This window comes from Nerophis ophidion, linkage group LG01, assembly GCF_033978795.1.
Source record: "Nerophis ophidion isolate RoL-2023_Sa linkage group LG01, RoL_Noph_v1.0, whole genome shotgun sequence".
NCBI lineage: Eukaryota > Metazoa > Chordata > Actinopteri > Syngnathiformes > Syngnathidae > Nerophis > Nerophis ophidion.
Genome location: NC_084611.1, coordinates 38,333,439 through 38,358,064, shown reverse-complemented (window position 1 = coordinate 38,358,064; position 24,626 = coordinate 38,333,439). Strand labels below are relative to the sequence as shown.

General features: G+C 36.9%; 1 protein-coding gene across 1 annotated transcript in view; it reads left to right on the top strand.

The window, feature by feature from the left end:
• Positions 1 to 16,679, top strand: part of pcsk5b (proprotein convertase subtilisin/kexin type 5b) — a 305,406-nt gene extending 288,727 nt beyond the window's left edge. The window contains exons 35-37 of the mRNA XM_061902184.1: positions 7,019 to 7,122; positions 7,201 to 7,411; positions 15,456 to 16,679. Of these exons, the coding sequence (XP_061758168.1) occupies positions 7,019 to 7,122; positions 7,201 to 7,411; positions 15,456 to 15,886 (746 nt within the window). The 3' untranslated portion in view covers positions 15,887 to 16,679. The remainder of the gene's footprint in view (positions 1 to 7,018; positions 7,123 to 7,200; positions 7,412 to 15,455) is intronic.
• The last annotated feature ends 7,947 nt before the right edge of the window (positions 16,680 to 24,626 follow it).

Genomic DNA, 24,626 nt, shown 5'->3' with positions numbered 1-24,626 from the left:
GAGAAGATACGTTGATTGTGTCCAGGTGCGCGATCCACGCACCTGATCTCGCCTGCTGCGTCGCTCCCGGCACGCCCCGGCTCGCCGCTCGCAGTCTCTGCCTCCTTGCCGCCATCTTGGGCCAGCGTTCCCTGCCGCTCCGTCGGACCGTCGGCTCCGCCTCTCCACAGAAACAAAATGAGAATTAAGTAATGTTGTCAGGTTGAGTTTGTGATGAACCCCAAGATGCAGAGAAGAATGTCCAAAAATATAGAAACAAAGAAGAAACACAAACCAGAAACTGGGAGGACAAACTGGAAACAGGGAACAGGGATCCCGCAAACAGGAACTAGGAACAAACAAACTGGAAGCAAGGAACAAAAAGACAGTAAGCTACAAACAGCTACCGAATATAGCTTACCGCTACCGCTACATTGACATTGACACGACCAGTAGGAAAGACAAATAGAAATGACAATAATCCAGCACTGACTGGAGGAGAAAGCAGGTCTAAATGGTGGCTTGCTGATTGACACCAGGTGTGGCCAGGTGCCAATCAGCCACAGCTGAGGGGACACAGCACTCAGGGTGACAAACAGGAAACAGAACCAAAATAAGAGTGCTGACAGGAACTAAAAACAGGAAAAAAAGACAAATGCAGAGGAAAACTAGGACATAAATAAATGATAAATGGGTTGTACTTGTATAGCGCTTTTCTACCTTCAAGGTACTCAAAGCGCTTTGACACTACTTCCACATTTACCCATTCACACACACATTCACACACTGATGGAGGGAGCTGCCATGCAAGGCGCCAAGGAGGAGCCATCAGGAGCAAGGGTGAAGTGTCTTGCTCAGGACACAACGGACGTGACGAGGTTGGTACTAGGTGGGATTTGAACCAGGGACACTCGGGTTGCGCACGGCCACTCTCCCATTGCGCCACGCCGTCCCTACATAGTCAAACTGTCAGGGACAAGCCGGACAAATGCGCCAAGGAGGAGCCATCAGGAGCAAGGGTGAAGTGTCTTGCTCAGGACACAACGGACGTGACGAGGTTGGTACTAGGTGGGATTTGAACCAGGGACACTCGGGTTGCGCACGGCCACTCTCCCATTGCGCCACGCCGTCCCTACATAGTCAAACTGTCAGGGACAAGCCGGACAAATGTGAGGCAATGCAAATTAAACAAAAAAAAAAACCACATAACTGTTGGAATTTGTACAACAGCACAATTAGCCCCAAACGGGCTAACATCATGACGCACGTGTTACACGTCCGATTCGCCCAGCGACCCTCTGTCGGAGTATCAGCGCTGGTGTCCAGTGCACCACAGTTATTTGTTGTCGCTCGGTCCTTCGGAGTGCTTCCGAAGCTAACGGGCTGCTCGTCTCCCCGGCGCCGGGGGAGGGAGCGAGAGAGAGATACGCACACAGTGACAGAAAGCGCGAGCAGGTGGGTGAGCGAGGGAGGGATGGAGAGAAAAAGAGCGCGTGCGGGTCTAGTGGAAAAGCGGCGAAACGTTTCTCTGCTTGCATCACGCAAGTGACGTCAATGTTTGACCCTCCAGAGCAGGAGTCGGGAACCTTTTTGGTTGAGGGAGTCAAAAAGCCAAATATTTTAGAACGTATTTCCGTAAAAGCCATATGATATTTATTTTAACACTGAACACAATAAACGCATGCATTTTTAAGTATGACCAACATTTATAGAGTATAATAGGTCTGTAATAACATTGTTATTCTGAAGCTAACTGTGGAGGGGGCCTGGCCTGAGGGCTTGCAGTGAACTGGGGTGTGCCAGGACTGGCCTCGAAATCAGCGACAGGTGCGTAGAAGGTCCACCTGCGCCTTGTTATCTAATCACTTGTCGCTCTGTTATAAGCAGCAGCCAGGAGGAGAGACGAAGTTGGGGCTGGAGCCAGAGCGCGAGCAAGAACGAAAGAGAAAAATACAATTGCTGGAAAGCAAAAGAGAGACTTATTGAAAAATAAAATAATATTGTAACCCTAAAACAGGCTCTCATGTACGTGCTTGGTGGTCTGAAGAACCCTCAGGAGGGCAAGCTCCACACTAACCAATAACAAATAAATAATTTCTTACCATTAATGCAACTTCTTGAACAATTGTGGTAGAAAACGGATGGATGGAATAAAAATGCATGAGAATGCTTTATATTTTGAACATTATTTTTAACACTGTGATTACAAGTGGAATTATTCATTACTTATCGTGTTAAGCAATGTCAGCTCAGATTTATCCGAGAGCCAGACGCAGTCATCAAAAGAGCCACATCTGGCTCGCGAGCCATAGGTTCCCTACCCCTGCTCCAGAGCCACATACTACACCATGATTGGTAGATTCCTTCAGCTCCGCTGTCAAGCGCCATTCATATAAAACTTGTGGGCCGGACTAACATTAGACTTTCATAATAAAGTGCCGCAAAATAACGTCTCTGAGACCCCTGCTGTAAATACATATAAATAGATGGATATATATACAATTGTGCCCTCCTGCTTAGCAAAAAATGAACAATTATATATAATAACCAACAGTTGTGCTCATAAGTTGACATACCCTGGTTGAGTGGCCAAAAAGTTCAATTTTGCTCTCATCACTCCAAATGACTTTGTTCCAGAAGTTGAGGCTTTGGCATAATGTAAGCATGATACTTTGCGACATTTTCGCAGAAATGGCTTTCTTCTGGCGACTCGACCATGCAGCCCATTTTTCCTCAAGTGCCTCCTTATTGTGAATCTTGAAACAGCCACACCACCATTTTTCAGAGAGTCCTGGATTTCAGCTGAAGTTATTTGTGGATTTTTCTTTGCATCTCAAACAATTTTCCTGGCAGTTGTGGTTGAAATCTTTTGCTGGTCTACCTGAATCCCTCATTTTCCACTTCTTAAACAGCGTTTGAACACTGCTGATTGGCATTCTCAATTCCTTAGATATCTTTTTATACCCCTTTCCTTTTTTATGGAGTTCAATGACCTTTTCTGGCAGATCCTTTGACGATTATTTCGCCTTCCCCATGACTCAGAATCCAGAAACATCTGTGCAGCACTGGATGAAAGATGCAATGGTCTGTCAGAAGCCCAGAAACTCACTGACCTTTTGTACACACACATTAATTACAAACAAACATGTCACAGGTGAGGATTGGAACTCTGAATAGCCATTTAAACCTGTTTGTGTCAACTTTTGTGCATGTTATCAGATCAAAGACACTGGGGTATGTCAACTTTAAAACTGGGTCATTTGGGTACTTTCTTTTGTCATTTTGATTTAAAAAGAGTAAACACAGTTGTTTGCCAATAAATAGCTTCACACAACCGTAAGTGTGAGTGGAAGAAAGATTTTGTGTTATCATTCATATTCTCTGAAGAATGGCCAAGAAATCATAAATTCTCCCAGGGTATGTAAACATATGAGCACAACTGTACAATAATCAATTAAGAAATATGAGGATAATTTAAAAAATATTATACAGATATAATAAAAAGTCAATTAAAATGTAAAAAAACAAATCTGACGTACTAAAATGCAGTGAAATGCAGTGAAAAGTCAAATTGAATTTAGTAGGACATTGGAATAAAATATCCATCCATCCATGCATCCATTTTCTACTGCTTATTCCCTTTGGGATCGCAACGGGTGCTGGTTCCTATCTCAGCTACAATCGGGCGGTAGGCGGGGTACACCCTGGAAAGTCGCCACATCATCGCAGGGCCAACAAAGACAGACAAAATATAATACAAAATGTAATTAAATGCAATAAAACTCAGATAAAATGTCACAAAATTTAAATATTCACTACGAAAACAATTCTATATATTCGAAAACAAAAAAACTAACACAACTATGGTTATAAATAGAATATAATTGATCATATAACATATAATTCATAAAATATTTATCCTGTCCATTATAACGTCAATTAAAATGTCATAAGTGTCATTTAAAATTGCTAAACATTCGATCGATTGCAGTTAAAAGTCAATAAGTGTCATTGAAATTTGACAAAATTAAATAAAAACTAAATGAAAAACAAGAAATAAAGCAAAAATGTCATAAAAATCTTAAAATACAATCTTTTATTTATTCATTTTTATTGTAAATACTTATGGAGTATATTGTGAATAAATTGAGAACAGGGAGTAAAAAAAAGTTTTAGCAACTGTTATGTAAAAAAAAAAGGGGGGTAGGATTAAATAAGATCTGCTTCTTCGTACTCCTTTTCCAAAATGTTGAAAAGAGAAAATGGAAATTGTGATGTATCATGTTGTATGCTTGCATGTTCCAAATAAGCTCAAACTCAATGTATATTCAAATTAAACTGCGAAAAATGGCATTACATGCAGTTAAAATCATATAAGTAATAAAGTATATTAAAAATGACATTAAATGCAGTCTAATGTAAAAAAAATGGCCGCCCGGATCTGAACCCGAGTGGTGTTTTGTTATTAGACTTTTGTGCTCGTCACAGTTTGTCCATAACAAACACCATGTTCAAACATAAGGGTGTCCATATGTGCACTTGGCACCAGGACACCCTAGGCCGCAGTTCCATCAACGACTTTGTAGTTGTGTCATCGGATTTGCAGCTTCATGTTTTGGACACTCGGGTGAAGAGAGGAGCGGAGCTTTATACCGATTACCACCTGGTGGTGAGTTTGCTGCGATGGTGGGGGAGGATGCCGGACAGACCTGGCAGGCCCAAACGCATTGTGAGGGTCTGCTGGGAACGTCAGGCAGAGTCTCCTGTCAGAGAAAGTTTCAATTCCCACCTCCGGAAGAACTTTGAACATGTCACGAGGGAGGTGCTGGACATTGAGTCCAAGTGGACCATGTTCCCCACCTCCTATTGTCAAGGCGGCTGATTGGAGCTGTGGCCGCAAGGTAGTTGGTGCCTGTCGGGGCGGCAATCCTAAAACCCGTTGGTGGACACCAGCAGTGAGGGATGCCGTCAAGCTGAAAAAAGAGTCCTATCGGGTTCTTTTGGCTCATAGGATTTCGGAGGCAGCGGACAGGTACCGACAGGCCAAGCGGTGTGCAGCTTCAGCGGTCGCGGAGGCAAAAACTCGGACATGGGAGAAGTTCGGGGAAGCCATGGAAAACGGCTTTGAAGCGATTCTGGACCACCATCCGCCGCCTCAGGAAGGGGAAGCAGTGCACTATCAACACCGTGTATGGTGCGGATGGTGTTCTGCTGACCTCAACTGCAGATGTTGTGGATAGGTGGAAGGAATACTTCGAAGACCTCCTCAATCCCACCAACACGTCTTCTTATGAGGAAGCAGTGCCTGAGGAATCTGGGGTGGGCTCTCCTATTTCTGGGGCTGAGGTAGTTAAAAAGCTCCTCTGTGGCAAGGCCCCTGGTGTGGATGAGATCCGCCCGGAGTTCCTTAAGGCTCTGGATGCTGTGGGGCTATCTTGGTTGACAAGACTCTGCAGCATCATGTGGACATCGGGGGCGGTACCTCTGGATTGGCAGACTGGGGTGGTGGTCCCTCTCTTTAAGAAGGGGGACCGGAGGGTGTGTTCCAACTATCGTGGGATCACACTCCTCAGCCTTCCCGGTAAGGTCTATTTAGGTGTACTGAAGAGGAGGCTACACCGGATAGTCGAACCTCGGATTTAGGAGGAACAGTGTGGTTTTTGTCTGGGTCGTGGAACTGTGGACCAGCTCTATACTCTCGGCAGGGTCCTTGAGGGTGCATGGGAGTTTGCCCAACCAGTCTATATGTGCTTTGTGGACTTGGAGAAGGCATTTGACCGTGTCCCTCGGGAAGTCCTGTGGGGAGTGCTCAGAGAGTATGGGGTATTGGACTGTCTTATTTTGGCGGTCCGCTCCCTGTACGATCAGTGTCAGAGCTTGGTCCGCATTGCCAGCAGTAAGTCAGACACGTTTCCAGTGCGGGTTGGACTCCGCCAAGGCTGCCCTTTGTCACCGATTTTGTTCATAACTTTTATGGACAGAATTTCTAGGCACAGTCAAGGCGTTGAGGGGTTCCGGTTTGGTGGCCGCGGGATTAGGTCTCTGATTTTTGCAGATGATGTGGTCCTGATGGCTTCATCTGGCCGGGATCTTCAGCTCTCACTGGATCGGTTCGCAGCCCAGTGTGAAGCGACCGGAATGAGAATCAGCACCTCCAAGTCCGACTCCATGGTTTTCGCCCGGAAAAGGGTGGAGTGCCATCTCCGGATTGGGGAGGAGACCCTGCCCCAAGTGGAGGAGTTCAAGTACCTAGGAGTCTTGTTCACGAGTGAGGGAAGAGTGGATCGTGAGATGGACAGGTGGATCGGTGCAGCGTCTTCGGTAATGCGGACGCTGTATCGATCCGTTGTGGTGAAGAAGGAGCTGAGCTGGAAGGCAAAGCTCTCAATTTACCGGTCAATCTACGTTCTCATCCTCACCTATGGTCATGAGCTTTTGGTCATGACCGAAAGGATAAGATCTTGGGTACAAGTGGCCGAAATGAGTTTCCTCCGCCGGGTGGCGGGGCTCTCCCTTAGAGATAGGGTGAGAAGCTCTGCCATCCGGAAGGAACTCAAAGTAAAGCCGCTGCTCCTCCACATCGAGAGGAGCCAGATGAGGTGGTTTGGGCATCTGGTCAGGATGTCACCCGAACGCCTCCCTAGCGAGGTGTTTAGGGCACGTCCAACCGATAGGAGGCCACGGGGAAGACTCAGGACACGTTGGGAAGACTGTCTCCCGGCTGGCCTGGGAACACCTCGGGATCCCCAGGGAAGAACTAGATGAAGTGGCTGGGGAGAAGGATGTCTAGGCTTCCCTGCTTAGGCTGTTACCCCCGCAACCCGACCTCGGCTAAGCGGAAGAAGATGGATGGATGGATGGATGGATGTAAAAAGATTCTAATACTAAAAATGACAATGGAAACAATAATTATAAATAATTGTGTTAAAAGTTTAAAAAGTGTACTTTTGTCTGAATGTGACAAAAGATAATACAAAATAAACAGAATATAAAATGAATACAATGCCAAACTTACTTCCTAATCCGTTTTTATGTCCAGGTGACGGCGCTCTATCCTGCCAGTCCTGTTACCATGGCTACAAGCTAATCGGTTCAAGTATCTGTGAATCCCAGTGTCTGATTGGCTACTATGAAGGCTCCCAGGTCTCCATCTTCATCAACGTCACCTTCATCTTCACATACAAGATGGGTCAGGGTCTTCTTTTTCTTCTTCTTCTCCAGAAGTCGGCGTCTGAAAGCGAGAAGCCCGACTGCGAGCCCTGCCACCCGTCCTGCCTCGGCTGCCGTGGCCCAGGTGTGTGGAACTGCACCGACTGCCCCGCCTCTCAGATGCTGGCCGATGACGGACGCTGTCTGAGCTGCTGCCGAGACCACACGCTGCCCGTTGACAAGCCCGTCGCCTGGCGCTGCTGCGACTGTGACGCCTCTCAAGGTAAGGGAACATGGCCACTTCATTAGGAACACCTGCACCATCTCACGAGGGTAAGTTGTATCAGACTGGTGCATTCAGGAAAACTGGGAAATCAGACATATACCAGAGGTTCGCCGTAAAAGTTACTTGCATTGAATTTGGAGCAAAAGGATCTCCTCCACTACATTAACGTGAACATTGGAAATATGTCATTTCAAATGAAAACATACAAAATATTAAGTCAGAGTTTTTTTCTACTTCCCTGTTTTTGGCAACGCAGCGTGATATTTTCCATTATTTATTTTTTTTTTTGTGAGGGGGCTTTTTGGAAGAAGAAAAATCCCAAACTTTGGCAATACATTAAGTTTTTTTTATACCTGATTCTTCTTTTTATAAAAATATTTAAAATAAGGGGATTGTGTGTGATAATTTTTAGTTTTATCAAAAATATATAATTTGGTTTATTTTCCCCTTGTTTTAAAGAATTTTGTTTTTCATAAACAATAAATAGGAACAAATCTCAATACATGAACATTTAAAACATTTTTATAACAATTTGTATGAGACTTTTTAAAAAAAAAAAGTGTAGGGTTAAAAATATATAAAAAATCACAATTGTGTTTTTTTAAATTGCAGAATATGATTGACGTTTTTTTGTTTTGTTAGGGTTTTTTTTGTAGAAATAACGCTAACAACAAAAGAGGGTTTTAAAAAATAACATACATTTTTCTTAAATCAGAAATATAAACCTGAGTGTAGAGTTAAAAATATTGTAAACATCACAAAATTGTGTTTTTTTAAATTGGAGAATATGATTGAGGTTTTTTCTTTTTTTTTTTTTTTTTAATTTGTAGAAATAACGCTAACAACAAAAGAGGGTTTAAAAAAAAAATTTTTTTTTGTTTTAAAAATATATAAAAAATATTTTAAGCATCACAAAATATATATTTTTTTCAAATTGGAGAATATGATTGACGTTTTTTATTTTTGAATTTGTAGAAATAACGCTAACAACAAAAAGGGTTTAAATAAAAGATACATTTTCTTAAAATTGAAATATAAACCTGAGTATAGAGTTAAAAATATATAAAAACGTCACCAACATTTTTTTTTAAATTGCAGAATATGATTGCCGTTTTTTGTTTTGTTTTTTAATTTGTAGAAATAAAGCTAATGACAAAAAAGGGTTTAAAAAAAAACCATACATTTTCCTAAATTAGAAATATAAACCTAAGCGTATAGTTTAAAATATATAAAATTATATTAAACATCACAAAATTTTCTTTTTTTAAATTGGAGGAACAAAAGAGAGTTTAAAAAAAAACATAGATTTGTTTTAATTTTAAAAATATATAAAAATACATTAAACATCACCAATTTTTTTTTTTTTTAAATTGGAGAGTATGATTGACGTTTTTGAATTTGTAGAAATAACGCTTACAACAAAAAAGGGTTTAAATAAAACATACATTTTCTTAAAATTGAAATATAAACATGAGTGTAGAGTTAAAAATATATAAAAATATATTAAACATCACAAAATAGTTTTTTTTTAATTGGAGAATATGATTGACGTTTTTTGTTTTGGTTTTTGAATTTGTAGAAATAACGCTAACAACCAAAAACGGTTTAAATAAAACACACATTTTCTTAAAATTGAAAGTGTAGAGTTAAAAATATATAAAAATATATTAAACGTCACAAAATATTTTTTTTTAAATTGCAGAATATGATTGACGTATTTTTGTTTTGTTTTTTAATTTGTAGAAATAACGCTAACAACAAAAGAGGGTTAAAAAAAACAACATACGTTTTTTTAAATTTTTAAAAAATATATAAATATATTAAACGTCACAAAATTTCGTTTTTTTTAAATTGGAGAATATGATTGACATTTTTGGTTTGTGTTTTTGAATTTGTAAAAATAACGCTAACAACAAAAAAGGGTTTAGAAAAAAAAACATACATTTTCTTAAATTAGACATATAAACCTGAGTGTATAGTTAAAAATATATAAAAATATATTAACATCACAAAATTGTTTTTTTTTAAAATTGGAGAATATGGTTGGCGTTTTTTGTTGTTTTTTAATTTGTAGAAATAACGCTAACAACAAAAGAGGGTTTAAAAAAAACATAAATTTTAAAAAATTTTGAAAATGTATACAAATATATTAAACATCACAAAATTTAGTTTTTTTTAAATTGGAGAATATGATTGACGTTTTTTCTTTTTTTTTTTTTTAATTTGTAGAAATAACGCTAACAACAAAAGAGGGTTTAAAAAAAAAATTTTTTTTTGTTTTAAAAATATATAAAAAATACTTTAAGCATCACAAAATATATATTTTTTTCAAATTGGAGAATATGATTGACGTTTTTTATTTTTGAATTTGTAGAAATAACGCTAACAACAAAAAGGGTTTAAATAAAAGATACATTTTCTTAAAATTGAAATATAAACCTGAGTATAGAGTTAAAAATATATAAAAACGTCACCAACATTTTTTTTTAAATTGCAGAATATGATTGCCGTTTTTTGTTTTGTTTTTTAATTTGTAGAAATAAAGCTAATGACAAAAAAGGGTTTAAAAAAAAAACATACATTTTCCTAAATTAGAAATATAAACCTAAGCGTATAGTTTAAAATATATAAAATTATATTAAACATCACAAAATTTTCTTTTTTTAAATTGGAGAAACAAAAGAGAGTTTAAAAAAAAACATAGATTTGTTTTAATTTTAAAAATATATAAAAATATATTAAACATCACCAATTTTTTTTTTTTTTAAATTGGAGAGTATGATTGATGTTTTTGAATTTGTAGAAATAACGCTTACAACAAAAAAGGGTTTAAATAAAACATACATTTTCTTAAAATTGAAATATAAACATGAGTGTAGACTTAAAAATATATAAAAATATATTAAACATCACAAAATAGTTTTTTTTTAATTGGAGAATATGATTGACGTTTTTTGTTTTGGTTTTTGAATTTGTAGAAATAACGCTAACAACCAAAAACGGTTTAAATAAAACACACATTTTCTTAAAATTGAAAGTGTAGAGTTAAAAATATATAAAAATATATTAAACGTCACAAAATATTTTTTTTTAAATTGCAGAATATGATTGACGTATTTTTGTTTTGTTTTTTAATTTGTAGAAATAACGCTAACAACAAAAGAGGGTTAAAAAAAACAACATACGTTTTTTTAAATTTTTAAAAAATATATAAATATATTAAACGTCACAAAATTTCGTTTTTTTTAAATTGGAGAATATGATTGACATTTTTGGTTTGTGTTTTTGAATTTGTAAAAATAACGCTAACAACAAAAAAGGGTTTAGAAAAAAAAACATACATTTTCTTAAATTAGACATATAAACCTGAGTGTATAGTTAAAAATATATAAAAATATATTAACATCACAAAATTGTTTTTTTTTAAAATTGGAGAATATGGTTGGCGTTTTTTGTTGTTTTTTAATTTGTAGAAATAACGCTAACAACAAAAGAGGGTTTAAAAAAAACATAAATTTTTAAAAATTTTGAAAATGTATACAAATATATTAAACATCACAAAATTTAGTTTTTTTTAAATTGGAGGATATGATTGACTTTTTTTGTTTTTGAATTTGTAGAAATAACGCTAACAACAAGAAAGGGTTTAAATAAAACATACATATTGTTAAAATTGAAATCTAAACTTGAGTGTAGAGTTAAAATATTAAACGTCTCAAAATTGTGTTTTTTTAAATTGCAGAATATGGTTGACGTTTTTTTGTTATGTTTTTTAATTTGTAGAAATAACGCTAACAACAAAAGAGGGTATGAAAAAAAAAAACACATTCTTACATTAGAAATATAAACCTGAGTGTAGAGTTAAAAATAATATAAAAATATATTAAACATCACAAAATTGTGTTTTATTAAATTGCAGAACATGATTGAATTTTTGGTTGTTTTTTTTAATTTGTAGAAATAACGCTAACAAAAGAGGGTTTATAGCTCGGTTAGTAGAATGGCCGGGCAAACAACTTGAGGGTTCCAGGTTCGATCCCTGCTTCCGCCATCCTAGTCACTGCCGTTGTGTCCTTGGGCAAGACCAGTTACACCCACACTGGTACTTAGATATTGGGTTTCACTATGTAAAAGCGCTTTATAAATATAATTCACTTAAAAAAACAACAACATACATTTTCTTAAATTAGAAATATAAACCTGAGTGTAGAATTAGAAATATATGAAAATATAGTTTTATAAAAATCACAAAATTGTGTTTTTTTAAATTGCAGAAATGATTAACGTTTTTTTAATTTTTTTATTTCTAGAAATAACACTAACAACTAAAACAAATTCCAAATAAAAAGGGAATTGTGCAACATGGAGATATGTGCTTTTTCTTGTTGGGTATCTAAAGAGGTAGTTTTCTTCCCACAGAGAGAGGATACTGTACAGCAAGGGTGTCCAAACTTTTTCCATTGAGGGCCGCACACTGAAAAATCAAAGCATGCGGAGGCCGTTTTGATATTTTTTAATTTTCAAAACCAATACAATATACTTTTTTTGGGGGGTGGGGGGCTCCCTCCAGTTAGGCCCTAGGGATCCAGAAGGGTTTCACTCTTAAAAAAGGTTAAAAATAATTCATATATTATTTTTTTCATAAAACCCTTGAATCTCTAATTCTACTTCATTATTTTATTACATTTTACGAACTTTTTGTCAAAACCCTATTTTTGAGGCAAAATACAAAATATACAATATTTTTCCCAAAAAGATTTTCAAAGTGAAATATTTAATGTGAAGTAATTGGATCCCTAAATAGGTCAATAACTCATAGCAAAATGTATTTGAATTCACTATTATTATTATTATTATTTTTTTTTTTTAGCAAAGACAGTTATTAAATTCCACTAAAATCCTTAGGGATCCAAAAGTCCCCCACTCATAAAAAGGTCATGCTTTTTTTGTTTTTCATTCAACACTAAAATCTCTAAATCAGCTTCAGATAATATATATTGTAATTGGTTTAGTATACTTATAATAAAAATCAATAGGAAAATTAGTATAATTAGTATTAGTATATAATTAGTAAGGAAAAATGTTTTTCTAATTTTGACATTTTTCATGTTTTTATGTTTGTTGTATTTGTCCTTAAATCAATCAATAATTTGTAGCAACATTGATTTTTATTCATTATCATTTTTTGAGAAATTATTTAAATGGTGTTATTAGAGTTGACAATGCTACTTTTTCTCATTGCATTTCACCAATTTGCTCTTTTATTCCACTTTTTATTGTTTAAAAAAAAAAACGTTTAGAATGATGTGCTGCGGGCCGCACTTTGGACACCCCTGCTGTACAGTAAGTGTATTTACAGTATTTACTAGAGATTTCCGATAATATTGGGCTGCCGATATTATCGGCCGACAAATGCTTTAAAATGTAATATCGGCAATTATCAGTATCGGTGTTAAAAATTTAAATGTACAGTATGACTTTTTAAAACGCCGCTGTACAGAGTGCCAATAAACTTTAAAGGACGGCCCAATCACGAAACATCTACGGCTTTTCACACACACAAGAGAATGCATCGCATACTTGGTCAACAGCCATACAGGTCACACTGAGGGTGGCCGTATAAACAACTTTAACACTGTTACAAATATGCGCCACACTGTGAACCCACACCAAACAAGAATGACAAACACATTTCGGGAGAACATCCGCACCGTAACGCAACATAAACACAACAGAGCAAATACCCAGAACCCCTTGCAGCCCTAACTCTTCCGGGACGCTACAATATACACCCCCCTACCCCACCCACCTCAACCTTCTCATGCTCTCTCAGGGAGAGCATATCCCAAATTCCAAGCTGCTGTTTTGAGGCATGTTAGAAAAGAAAAAAAACACTTTGTGACTTCAATAATAAATATGGCTGTGACAGACTCTCGCTGTCGTGCGGGTCCTCAGGACCACCAAGGAAGGACATTGTGGCGCAGGTTAGACTTTTTTATTTTTCAATAATAAAAAGTCTCTACAGGTTGCTTTTCAGCCTTGCCGTGTCCTGCTTTCTCTGCCGCTCCACCTTTTCAGTCGTGTGCTTCTTTGCCTTCCTGTGGCTCTCTCTCTCTCGCTCTCGTTCAGCATCCGCTTCCGTCTGACTCCTTTTCTCTCTCCGTCTCTCCCCGGCGTTTACGGCTGCTGCCTTTTATACAGCGCGAGAGGAGATTTAAATTGTGCCCAGCTGGGCGACCCACGCACCTGGTAATATTTGCGGGGTTGATTCCGGCACGCCCGCCTCGCTGCTTGCTCGCAGTCCACACCTCCTCGCCGCCATCTGCCGGCTCCGCCTCTCCACAATGGCAGTGCCACGTTGGCATTTTTTCCCATAACTTGAGTTGATTTATTTTGGAAAACCTTTTTATATTGTTTAATGCAGGGGTGTCCAAACTTTTTCCACTAAGGGCCGCACATTAAAAAATCAAAGCAACCGGGGGCCATTTTGACATGTTTTTATTAAAAAAAAACAATACAATATATGTATAAAAATATACATTTAGGCTTTCACTCAGGCTTGATCCCATGGACCTCAAATGATTTTGGTCAAAAAAATATTTAAAATGTGTCATTATTTTGTATTATTGTTATTCAACGTTTAGATCGACATTAGGTGTATCTGTCAATATAACGTTTTAAAAGTTTTAAGTTGTATGCCCTTTTTGTCAAAGAAAACCCTGTTTTGTTATGGAAAAAAAACACAAAATATGCAAGTTTACCCTAATACAATTTTAAAGTGGAATATTTGAGATTATAGAATAATTGGAGCCTTAAAAATGTCAACACATAACACCAATGATTTCAATGTATTATTATTTCAGCAATGACACACAAAAAAAATCGCACTAAAATTATTGGGAATCCAAAAGGGTCCTACTCATTAAAAATAAACTTTTTTTTTTTTTTTACTGTTTACTTTAAACACAATCGTCTTGAGATCAACTTCAGATCTATCTGTCAATTATAACTTTTATTTGTGTGTATGTTTTTTGTTTGTTCTTATTAGGTCCTCCTTTAGAAAAAAAACAACTTTCTTTTTTATATGGCAAACACAAAATATGCAACGTTTTCCCCAAAAAATATCTCAAAGTGGAATATTTAATGTGACATTGATTTTGATTTATTTTTTTATTTTTTAAAGAAAATAACAGCCTGCATGGCAGCTTTGTGTTATTAGAGTAAACATTGCAACATTTTCTTGTCACATTTCACCTGTTTACTCTTTTATACCACTTTTTCTGTTTTTTATTATTTTGATCGTATCTTTTGAATGTGTTTAGGGCTGTTAAAAATTTACCCGCGGGCCGCAAATGGCCCCTGGTTTAACGCACCCCTGGTTTAACGCAACCAGCGGGGCATCACAACAAAATGAGGCATAATGACCGTGACCTTCCACGACTGTATATATCGGTATTGGTAATTAAGAGGTGGACAATATCGGAATATCGGCCAAAAAGCCATTATCGGACATCTCTAGTATTTACAGTATGTTTCTTCAGTGCAATACGTTTTCATAACATGGTCACTACTGCCTAGTTTTTCTTGTTATATTCTTATTTTACTGTTGTATTTTTATTCCCATTGTTGCTTTTTATTTTTTATTGTTATTGTAATCCATCCATCCATCCATTTTCTACTGCTTATTCCCTTTTGGGGTCGCGGGGGTGCTGGCGCCTATCTCATATTTCTCTATTTTGTTTCCATTTAAACCCCCATTATTTACTTTTTTTTAAATTGATCTCAACTCTGTACACTGCTGCTGGAATTTAAATTTTCCTGAGGGAACTCTCCTGAAGGAATCAATAAAGTACTATCTATTTATCTATTCTATTTTTGGTGATTGTCATTTAATTGATTCATTGATGTCATCATCCTCAATTTGCTCATGTTCCAAAAACTTAATCAGGTGGGGTTATTTGCTTCTTTGTCGTCCAGCTGCTGTGAGACAAGACTGCTTTTAATTGGCTTTTCTAGATTGTTCCACCGCTCTTCTTTGCAGAGGAGTGCATCCTCGGCGTCAATTTTGTGATGAGAAACGCCGAAGACCTGGAGGCCGGAGGCTCCGCCAAGGTAGCCGTCACCATCTTCGTCCTCCTGGTCCTGTCGGTGGGGGGCGGCGTCTTCGCCTTCCTCCACGCTCGCTCCAGGTCCATCAGCGCCGCCCACTCCACCACGGCCCGCGTTAATAGCGGAGGCTACGAGAAGCTGGACAGCAACGGGGATGCAGGGCGGCAGCACGTCAATGCCTTCGGCGAATACAGCGACCGCATCGTGGAGAGTGAGGCTTCCGACGAGGACGACGGAGATGACGACATCGTGTACATGGGGCAGGACGGCACTGTCTACAGGAAGTTCAAGTACGGACTTTTGGATGACGATGACAATGAAATTGAGCTGGAGTATGACGATGAAAGTTACTCATACACTTAAAACTTGTATTATCAAACAAACACAGTTAAAAAGTCAAATTGAATCTGGTGGGAAATTGGAATAAAATCTACCGTATTTCCTTGAATTGCCGCAGGGCATATAGTATGCGCCTGCCTTGAATTACTGCCGGGCCGGGTCAAACTCTCCTCGCAAAATAATTAGCGTATGCTTAATATTACCGACGTCATGAGTTTGACCATTTTCAGAATGGAGGAGGCTGATTTCAATACCAGTAATTTGAAATCGCATAAAGGGAAGAAGATTAAAAGCTATTCAGTAGGATTTAAGGTCCAAGCTTACATCACATTCAAATTCTGACTGCATGCCTTTGGTAAGTGCCGGAGTGAGAAGAGGTTTTAAAATAATTAGCGCATGGTTACTTTTACCGCATGTCTTTAGTAAGCGCAGGAGTGAGAAGAGGTTTTAAATTAATTAGCGCCCCGGCGGCAATTCAAGGAAATACGGTAATACATATTTGATTTAATTCAGTAAAAAGCATAATAAAATGTTATTAAATTAAGTACTTACTAAGAATACATGTAATAGTAAAAAAAAAAAAAAGTATGTTTTTAAATCAAATATACAAACCCCGTTTCCATATGAGTTGGGAAATTGTGTTAGAAAATCCTTTTCAACCGATATTCAGTTGAATATGCTACAAAGACAACATATTTGATGTTCAAACTGATAAACATTTTTTGTGTGTGCAAATAATCATTAGCTTTAGAATTTGATGCCAGCAACACATGACAAAGAAGTTGGGAAAGGTGGCAATAAATACTGATAAATTTGAGGAATGCTCATCAAACACTTATTTGGAACATCCCACTGGTGTGCAAGCTAATTGGGAACAGGTGGGTGCCATAATTGGGTATAAAAACAGCTTCCCGAAAAATGCTCAGTCTGTCACAAGAAAGGATGGGGCGAGGTACATCCCTTTGTCCACAACTGCGTGAGCAAATAGTCAAACCAGTTTAAGAACAAAGTTTCTCAAAGTGCAAATGTAAGAAATTTAGGGATTTCAACATCTACGGTCCATAATATCATCAAAAGGTTCAGAGAATCTGGAGAAATCACTCCACGTAAGCGGCATGGCCGGAAACCAACATAAAATGACCGTGATCTTCGATCCCTCAGATGGCACAGTATCAAAAACCGACATCAATCTCTAAAGGATATCACCACATGGGCTAAGAAAACCACTGTCACTAAATACAGTTTGTCGCTACATCTGTAAGTGCAAGTTTAAGATCTACTATGCAAAGCGAAAGCCATTTATCAACAACATCCAGAAACGCCCCTGGCTTCAAATCGAATCTAGTAGGAAATTGGAATAAAATATAATACGTATTTGATTTAATGCACTAACAAGCTAAATAAAAGTTATACAAATTAAGTATTTACCAAGAATATATTTAATAGTAAAAAAAAAAAAAGGTATGTGTTTGAATGGAATATAATTGATCATATATAATTTATAAAAATGTAATCAAATGCATTATGTATTTGACATCACCAGGTGGCTTGGTACACACTATATAAGTACCAGTAAACTAATAACATTTACTTTTACACTACAGAGAAAAATGTTAGATTGTAAGTATGGGCATAAACCTCTACATAACAAGCTACATTTTTAATGACAGATTTGAATGTAAAAATACACAAACTAAAAAAAAAAAGGCAGATTTACCCTGAAATTACATATAAAACTGTTAGGACTGTTAGAATGGATGTACATTTTCATATAACACGCTACATATTTAATTGAAGATGATTGCCATCATATTACAGAGAAAAATGTTCAATTGTTAGTATGAACATAAACCTTTATATACATATCTTTTTCAACTTGAATGTAAAAATACACATAAATATTACATATAAAACTGTTAAATTGTTAGTATGGACTTAGACTTTTATATAACAAGCCATATATTTAATGAAAGATAATTACGGTAATTTTACATGAATTTGAAAGTAATTTAAGAAAACAAAAAATGCTATGTATAATTTGGTATTTTTCTGTGAAAAAAAAAAGAAATAAACAGTTTGTAATTACTGGCATATTACTTAAAATTACAGGCAGATTGTTTAGTTACATTTAATGTCTGCAATTCTACATTTTTATACACTATTTAAAAAAATGGAAAAATTACAGTACAAATTCAGAGTAATTTACCATAAAAATAGGATTATTTTTTTACAGTGTGGTAAATGGGTTATACTTGTATAGCGCTTTTCTACCTTTAAGGCACTCAAAGCGTTTTGACACTATTTCCACATTCACCCATTCACACACATTCGCACACCGATGGCTGATTATGACGTCAATAAAAATGATAAACATTTATTCAAATGCAGTTAAAAGTCAATTAAAATGTCAACAAAATTTGACATCCACTAAAAACAAAATGAAATACATTAAAGTACATCCATCCAGCCATCTTCTTCCGCTTATCTGAGGTCGGGTAGCGGGGGCAGCAGCCTAAGCAGGGAAGCCCAGACTTCCCTCTCCCCAAAGTACAGATTTTTTAAAATAAAAATATATGGTTAACGGGTTTTACTTGTATAGCGCTTCTCTACCTTCAAGGCACTCAAAGCGCTTTGACACTAATTCCACATTCACATTCACACACTGATGGCTGATTATAACGTCAATAAAAATGATAAAAATGTATTCAAATGCAGTAATAAGTCAATTAAAATGTCATCAAAATTTGTCAACTAAAAATTTAATTAAATACATTTATGTGCAGATTTTTTTAAATAAAATACATGGTAAATGGATTATTCTTGTATAGCGCTTGTTTACCTTTTTTTAAGGAACTCAAAGCGCTTTGACACTATTTCCACATCCACCCATTCACACACCTGTGGCTGATTTTAACGTCAATAAAAATGATAAACATTTATTCAAATGCAGTAAAAAGTCAATTAAAATGTCATCAAAACTTGACATCCACTAAAAACGGAATATAATACACTAAATTACAGATTTTTTTAAAATAAAATATCCTTCCGCCCGATTGTAGCTGAGATAGGCGCCAGCACCCCCCGGCCCTCAAAAGGGAATAAGCGGTAGAAAATGGATGGATGGATATGATAAATGGATTATACTTCTAAAGCGCTTTTCTACCTTCAAGGTACTCAAGCGCTTTGACACTATTTCCACATTCACACACTGATGGAGGGAGCTGCCACGCAAGCCCCGAACCACCACCTATCAGGAGCAAGGGTCACGTGTCTTGCTCGAGGACACCACGGACGTGACGAAAATTGGTAGAAGGTGGGGATTGAACCAGGAACCCTCAGGTTGCTGGCACATATTGAAATTAAGTGCAGTAGAACTTAACATTTTAATTAGACTACTAAAAATGGCATTAATTCATCATAATTTCACAGACAGTTTTATTATTAAATAACTTCTGTTATACCTCCTATTGACACTTTCAATAATATTTGACGTCATCTAAACACTTAATGAGATACAGTTGTGCTCATAAGTTTACATACCCTGGGAGAATTTAGGATTTCTTGGCCATTCGTCAGAGAATATGAATGATAACACAAAAACCTTTCTTTCACTCATGCTTAATGGTTGTGTGAAGCTATTTTTAGTGTTCTCGTGAGACGTGTAAAAACGCCAACTCAACACCAAGCCAAACCGGAGTCAATGAAGAGAACGTCGTTGTAAGCTTGACCATTTACTTTTGAAAATTCTTCATAGAAAAGATGGTGAAAAACTGAAAAGAACAAAGAGACACAAACTCACTTATTGACTTTGTACATATTTGTCTGAGATGACATATAAAATGTAACCGTAATATCCGAAAATGTCCAGCAGAGGGAGACTCCTGTCTGCCTGAATGACTTGAACACATTGTATCCAATTCGACAATTATATTCAACATATCGGCACTATTACACTTTTTTAACGTGTCTGAAATGTTAACTTATTAAAGACAACTTACGGCATTGCTTCTTCGCCGCTTTGTGTAGGATGGCAACAGAAATTACAACAGAAGACCGCAACATGTATGAATTGCTTTCGAACAAATAGCGAAAGTCAACCAACAGGAAGTAATTTGGCGGAAGGGACATCATCTAACTGCTGTTTACCGATTACAGCGCACAATAAATATAAACATCCATCCATTTTCTACCGCTTATTCCCTTTCGGGGTCGCGGGGGGCGCTGGCGCCTATCTCAGCTACAATCGGGCGGAAGGCAGGGTCCTGTGAAATATAAACAACGTTAGCTCCAAATTAAAGCATTGCAGTCACTAATATAAAAATATTATCAAGTAATTATGTAAAGAATATTACAACTTGACTTCAGGACAACACACTTATTTATTGGCAAACAACTGTGTTTACTCTCTTTAAATCAAAATGACAAAAGAAAGTACCTAAATCACCCTGATCAAAAGTTGACATACCCCAGTGACTTTGATCTGATAACATGCACAAAGGTTGACACAAACAGGTTTGAATGGCTAACCCTGGTTCCAATCCTCACCTGTGACCTGTTTGTTTGTAATTAATAAGTAATTAATCGAGTCGCCAGAAGAAAGCCATTTCTGTGCAAATATCACCAAATATCCCGCTTACATCACACCAAATGGCACAAAGACAAGCCGCAAAACTTCTGGAACAAAGTCATTTGTAGTGTTGGCTTTCTTCTGGCGACTCGACCATGCAGCCCATTTTTCTTCAAGTGCCTCCCTATTGTGCATCTTGAAACAGACACCCCACAATTTTTCAGAGAGTCCTGTATTTCAGCTGAAGTTGTTTGTGGATTTTTCTTTGCATCTCGAACAATTTTCCTGGCAGTTGTGGCTGAAATCTCTGCAGGTCTACCTGAATCCCTCATTTTACACTTCTTAATCAGCGTTTGAACACTGCTGATTGGCATTCTCAATTCCTTAGATATCTTATTATACCCCTTTCCTGTTTTATGCAGTTCAATGACCTTTTCTGGCAGATCCTTTGACGATTATTTTGCCTTCCCCATGACTCAGAATCCAGAAACATCTGTGCAGCAATGGATGAAAGATGCAATGGTCATTCAGAAGCCCAGAAACTCACTGACCTTTTATACACACACATTAATTACAAACAAACATGTCACAGGTGAGGATTGGAACCTTGAATAGCCATTTAAACCTGTTTGTGTCAACTTTTGTGCATGTTATCAGATCAAAGTCACTGGGGTATGTCAACTTTTGATCAGGGTCATTTGGGTACTTTCTTTTGTCTTTTTAATTTAAAAATAGTAAAAAGAGGTGTTTGCCAATAAATAGCTTCACCAAACCATTAAGCATGAGTGTAAGGAAGAAAGGTTTTTGTGTTATCATTCATATTCTCTGAAGAATGGCCAAGAAATCATAAATTCTCCCAGGGTATGTAAACTTATGAGCACCACTGTATTTTTCGAATTTACAGTCATCTTCCAGCTATTTAGGGCAAAATGAATGCCGGCTTTGTTCAAAGATGACACGACACTTTTTTGAAATACTTTCTTGCGGAACTAAGCGCATCATCTTTGGTACTGAAGCTTCTCTTATATAAAAAAAACTCCCAATATTTCAAATGGCCGTATAAATCCGCCCGTCGTCTCCCCGAGATGAGCAGAGACTTCTCACAAAGACCAAATAGTTTTGCTGTCACGACTTAGGACGCCGTGACTGAAACATTTTAGTGGATGAACTTTACTCTGTGACTTTTTGCAGCAAAGAGTGTCTCCTACTGTAAGTCCACTGCTATTATTGGTACTAGGCGTAGAGAAGGGGTGTCAAACTCAAATACAAAGTGGGCCAAAATGTAAAACTGAACAAAGGCGCGGGCCAAGGTTGAACAAATTAACCTTTTAATAGGGACCCAAACAAGTTTTGCATTGAATATTGAACAAGCAAGGTCTACATAACTTTATAGTGACATGCAAAATAGAGTTTCAAATAATAATAATAATAATTAAAAAATATCGGGATCTGGGAACGCCTCGGAATTCCCCGGGAAGAGCTGGACAAAGTGGCTGGGGAGAGGGAAGTCTGGGCTTCCCTGCTTAGGCTGCTGCCCCCGCGACCCGACCTCGGATAAGCAGAAGATGATGGATGGATGGATAGAAAAAATATCAATTTCATATCAAATAAAATTGAAATAAAAATTTGATGCCTCTTTTCTATTTGCAGCCTTCTGAAGTAAATATCAAAATAAACTTTTTCCACAGGCTAATAATACATTTGAAAATAAAATAACAATAATGAATGAATCAAACATTCAAGCCTTGAAGTAGCAAGAGAAAGTGCATGAATAAACCGTTCATTATTGCTGCACGGATTTGCTTTAACACTGAATATGGAACAAGCGGCGCTTATATAACTTAATAGTGCAAAATCAACTTACAAAAAACATCAATGGCATATTAAATACAATTTAAATGAAAACTTATGGCCTCTTTTCTATTTGCAACCTTCTGAGGTAAATATCAACATTAACTTTTTCCACAGGCTAATCTATTTGAAAATAAAATAACAATGAATAAATCCACCATTCAGGCCTTTTTACTGCTCAGTCTCGGAAGAGTTAGTGCTGCAAGGGATTCTGGGTATTTATTATGTTGTGTTTATGTTGTGTTACGGTGCGGATATTCTCCCGAAATGTGTTTGTCATTCTTGTTTGGTGTGGGTTCACACATTTGTAACTGTGTTAAAGTTGTTTATACGGCCACCCTCAGTGTGACCTGTATGGCTGTTGACCAAGTACGCCTTGCATTCACTTGTTTGTGTAAAAAGCCGCTTATATTATGTGACTGGGCCGGCACGCCGTTTGTAAGGAGGAAAAGCGGACGTGACGACAGGTTCTAAGGGAAGATAAAGGCAGTGCTTTTAAGGCACGCCCCCAATATTATTGTCCGGGTGGAAATCGGTAAATTGGTTGCCCCGGGAGATTTTCGGGAGGGGCACTGAAATTTGGGAGTGTCCCGGGAAAATCGAGAGTGCTGGCAAGTATCAGTATCAGTGGTGAATGCGGTGTTATAATACCGGCGGGCCAGCTCTAATCTTAATTTGATATTGCCTCTAAGACCAAATAAAATTACACTGGCCAGAGTTTGACACCCATGGCGTAGACCAAGGGTCACCAACGCGGTGCCCCGTAAGGACCAGATGAGTCGCCCGCTGGCCTGTTCTAAAAATCGCTCAAATAGCAGCACTTACCAGTGAGCTGCCTCTATTTTTTTAAATTTCATTTATTTACTAGCAAGCTGGTCTTCCTTTGCTCGACATTTTTAATTCCAATACAGACAAAACTCAAATAGAATTAGAAAATCCAAGAAAATATTTTAAAGACATGGGTCTTCACTTGTGTGAATAAATTAATTAATTTTTTTACTTTGCTTCTTATAACTTTCAGAAAGACAATTTAAGAGAAAAAATACAACCTTAAAAATTATTTTAGGATTTTTACAATTTTTTTCCTTACAATTTAAATCAATGTTCAAGTAAATTTAGTTTTTTATTGTAAAGAATATTAAATACATTTTGATGTAATTATTCATTTTAGCTTCTTTTTTTTCGACGAAGAATATCCGTGAAATATTTCTTCAAACTTATTACTATTAAAATTCAAAACAAATATTTGTCCTTGTTAGAAATATAACTTGGTCCAATTTGTTATAGATTCTAATGAAGTGCAGATTGGATTTTATTAATCTTAATCAGGAAAAATTATTAATGATGTTCCATAAATTATTTTTAAAATGTTTTCAAAACGGTTGGAATTAGTTAGTTTTTCTCCTCTTTTTGTGGTTGAATTTTGAATTTTAAAAAGTCGAAATATAATTATAAAAATATTTATCTGTTTCTATATATATTTGTGAGAAATCATTAAGATGATCAGTGTTTCCACAAAGATAAATATAATTATTAATAATAACAGAGTTAAAGGTAGATTGAGCAAATTGGCTATTTCTGGCCGTTTATTTAAGTGTGTATCAAACTGGTAGCCCTTCGCATTAATCAGTACCCAAGAAGTAGCTCTTGGTTTCAAAAAGGTTGGTGACCCCTGGCGTAGACAGTTAAACACATGACTTGACCTAATAGTCTCTAAACATTACATTGAGGAAGCTTTAACAAAGTTGTTAATATCATAAATACACTCACATGCCCACCTACCAGCACAATAAAATATGATTCAAATAAGTATAAAAATTGATTTGATAAAATACACGAGTGTAAAAAGACAAAAAAATATTTGTGGTAGAAAATGTGAGTGAGTGAGTGAATTATATTTATATAGCGCTTTTTCTCTTCTGTTTATTTTGAAAATCCTCAAAAAAAATTGTTGCACAGCAGCTAAATCATGGTTTCCCGCAGCGGCCGCCTTAACTAAGAGCCGCCGCCTAAACTAAAGTCTTGAAAAAATTAAAAAATTAAATTTTTTATTTTTTTTATTTTTGGTCTTGTAAATTAAGCATGATGAATTGAGCATATGTCAGCATGTGGCCCCACTTTTAACTCTTTTTCAAACGCTTATTTACGTTAAGTGATTAATTTGACGGGGCAGTATGATGGGATAGGGATTAGTGCATGTGCCTCACAATACGAAGGTCCTGAGCAGTCCTGGGTTCAATCCCGGGCTCGGGATCTTTCTGTGTAGAGTTTGGATGTTCTACCTGGGTCTGCGTGAGTTCTACTCCTGCTTCCTCCCACCTCCAAAGACATGCACCTGGGGATAGG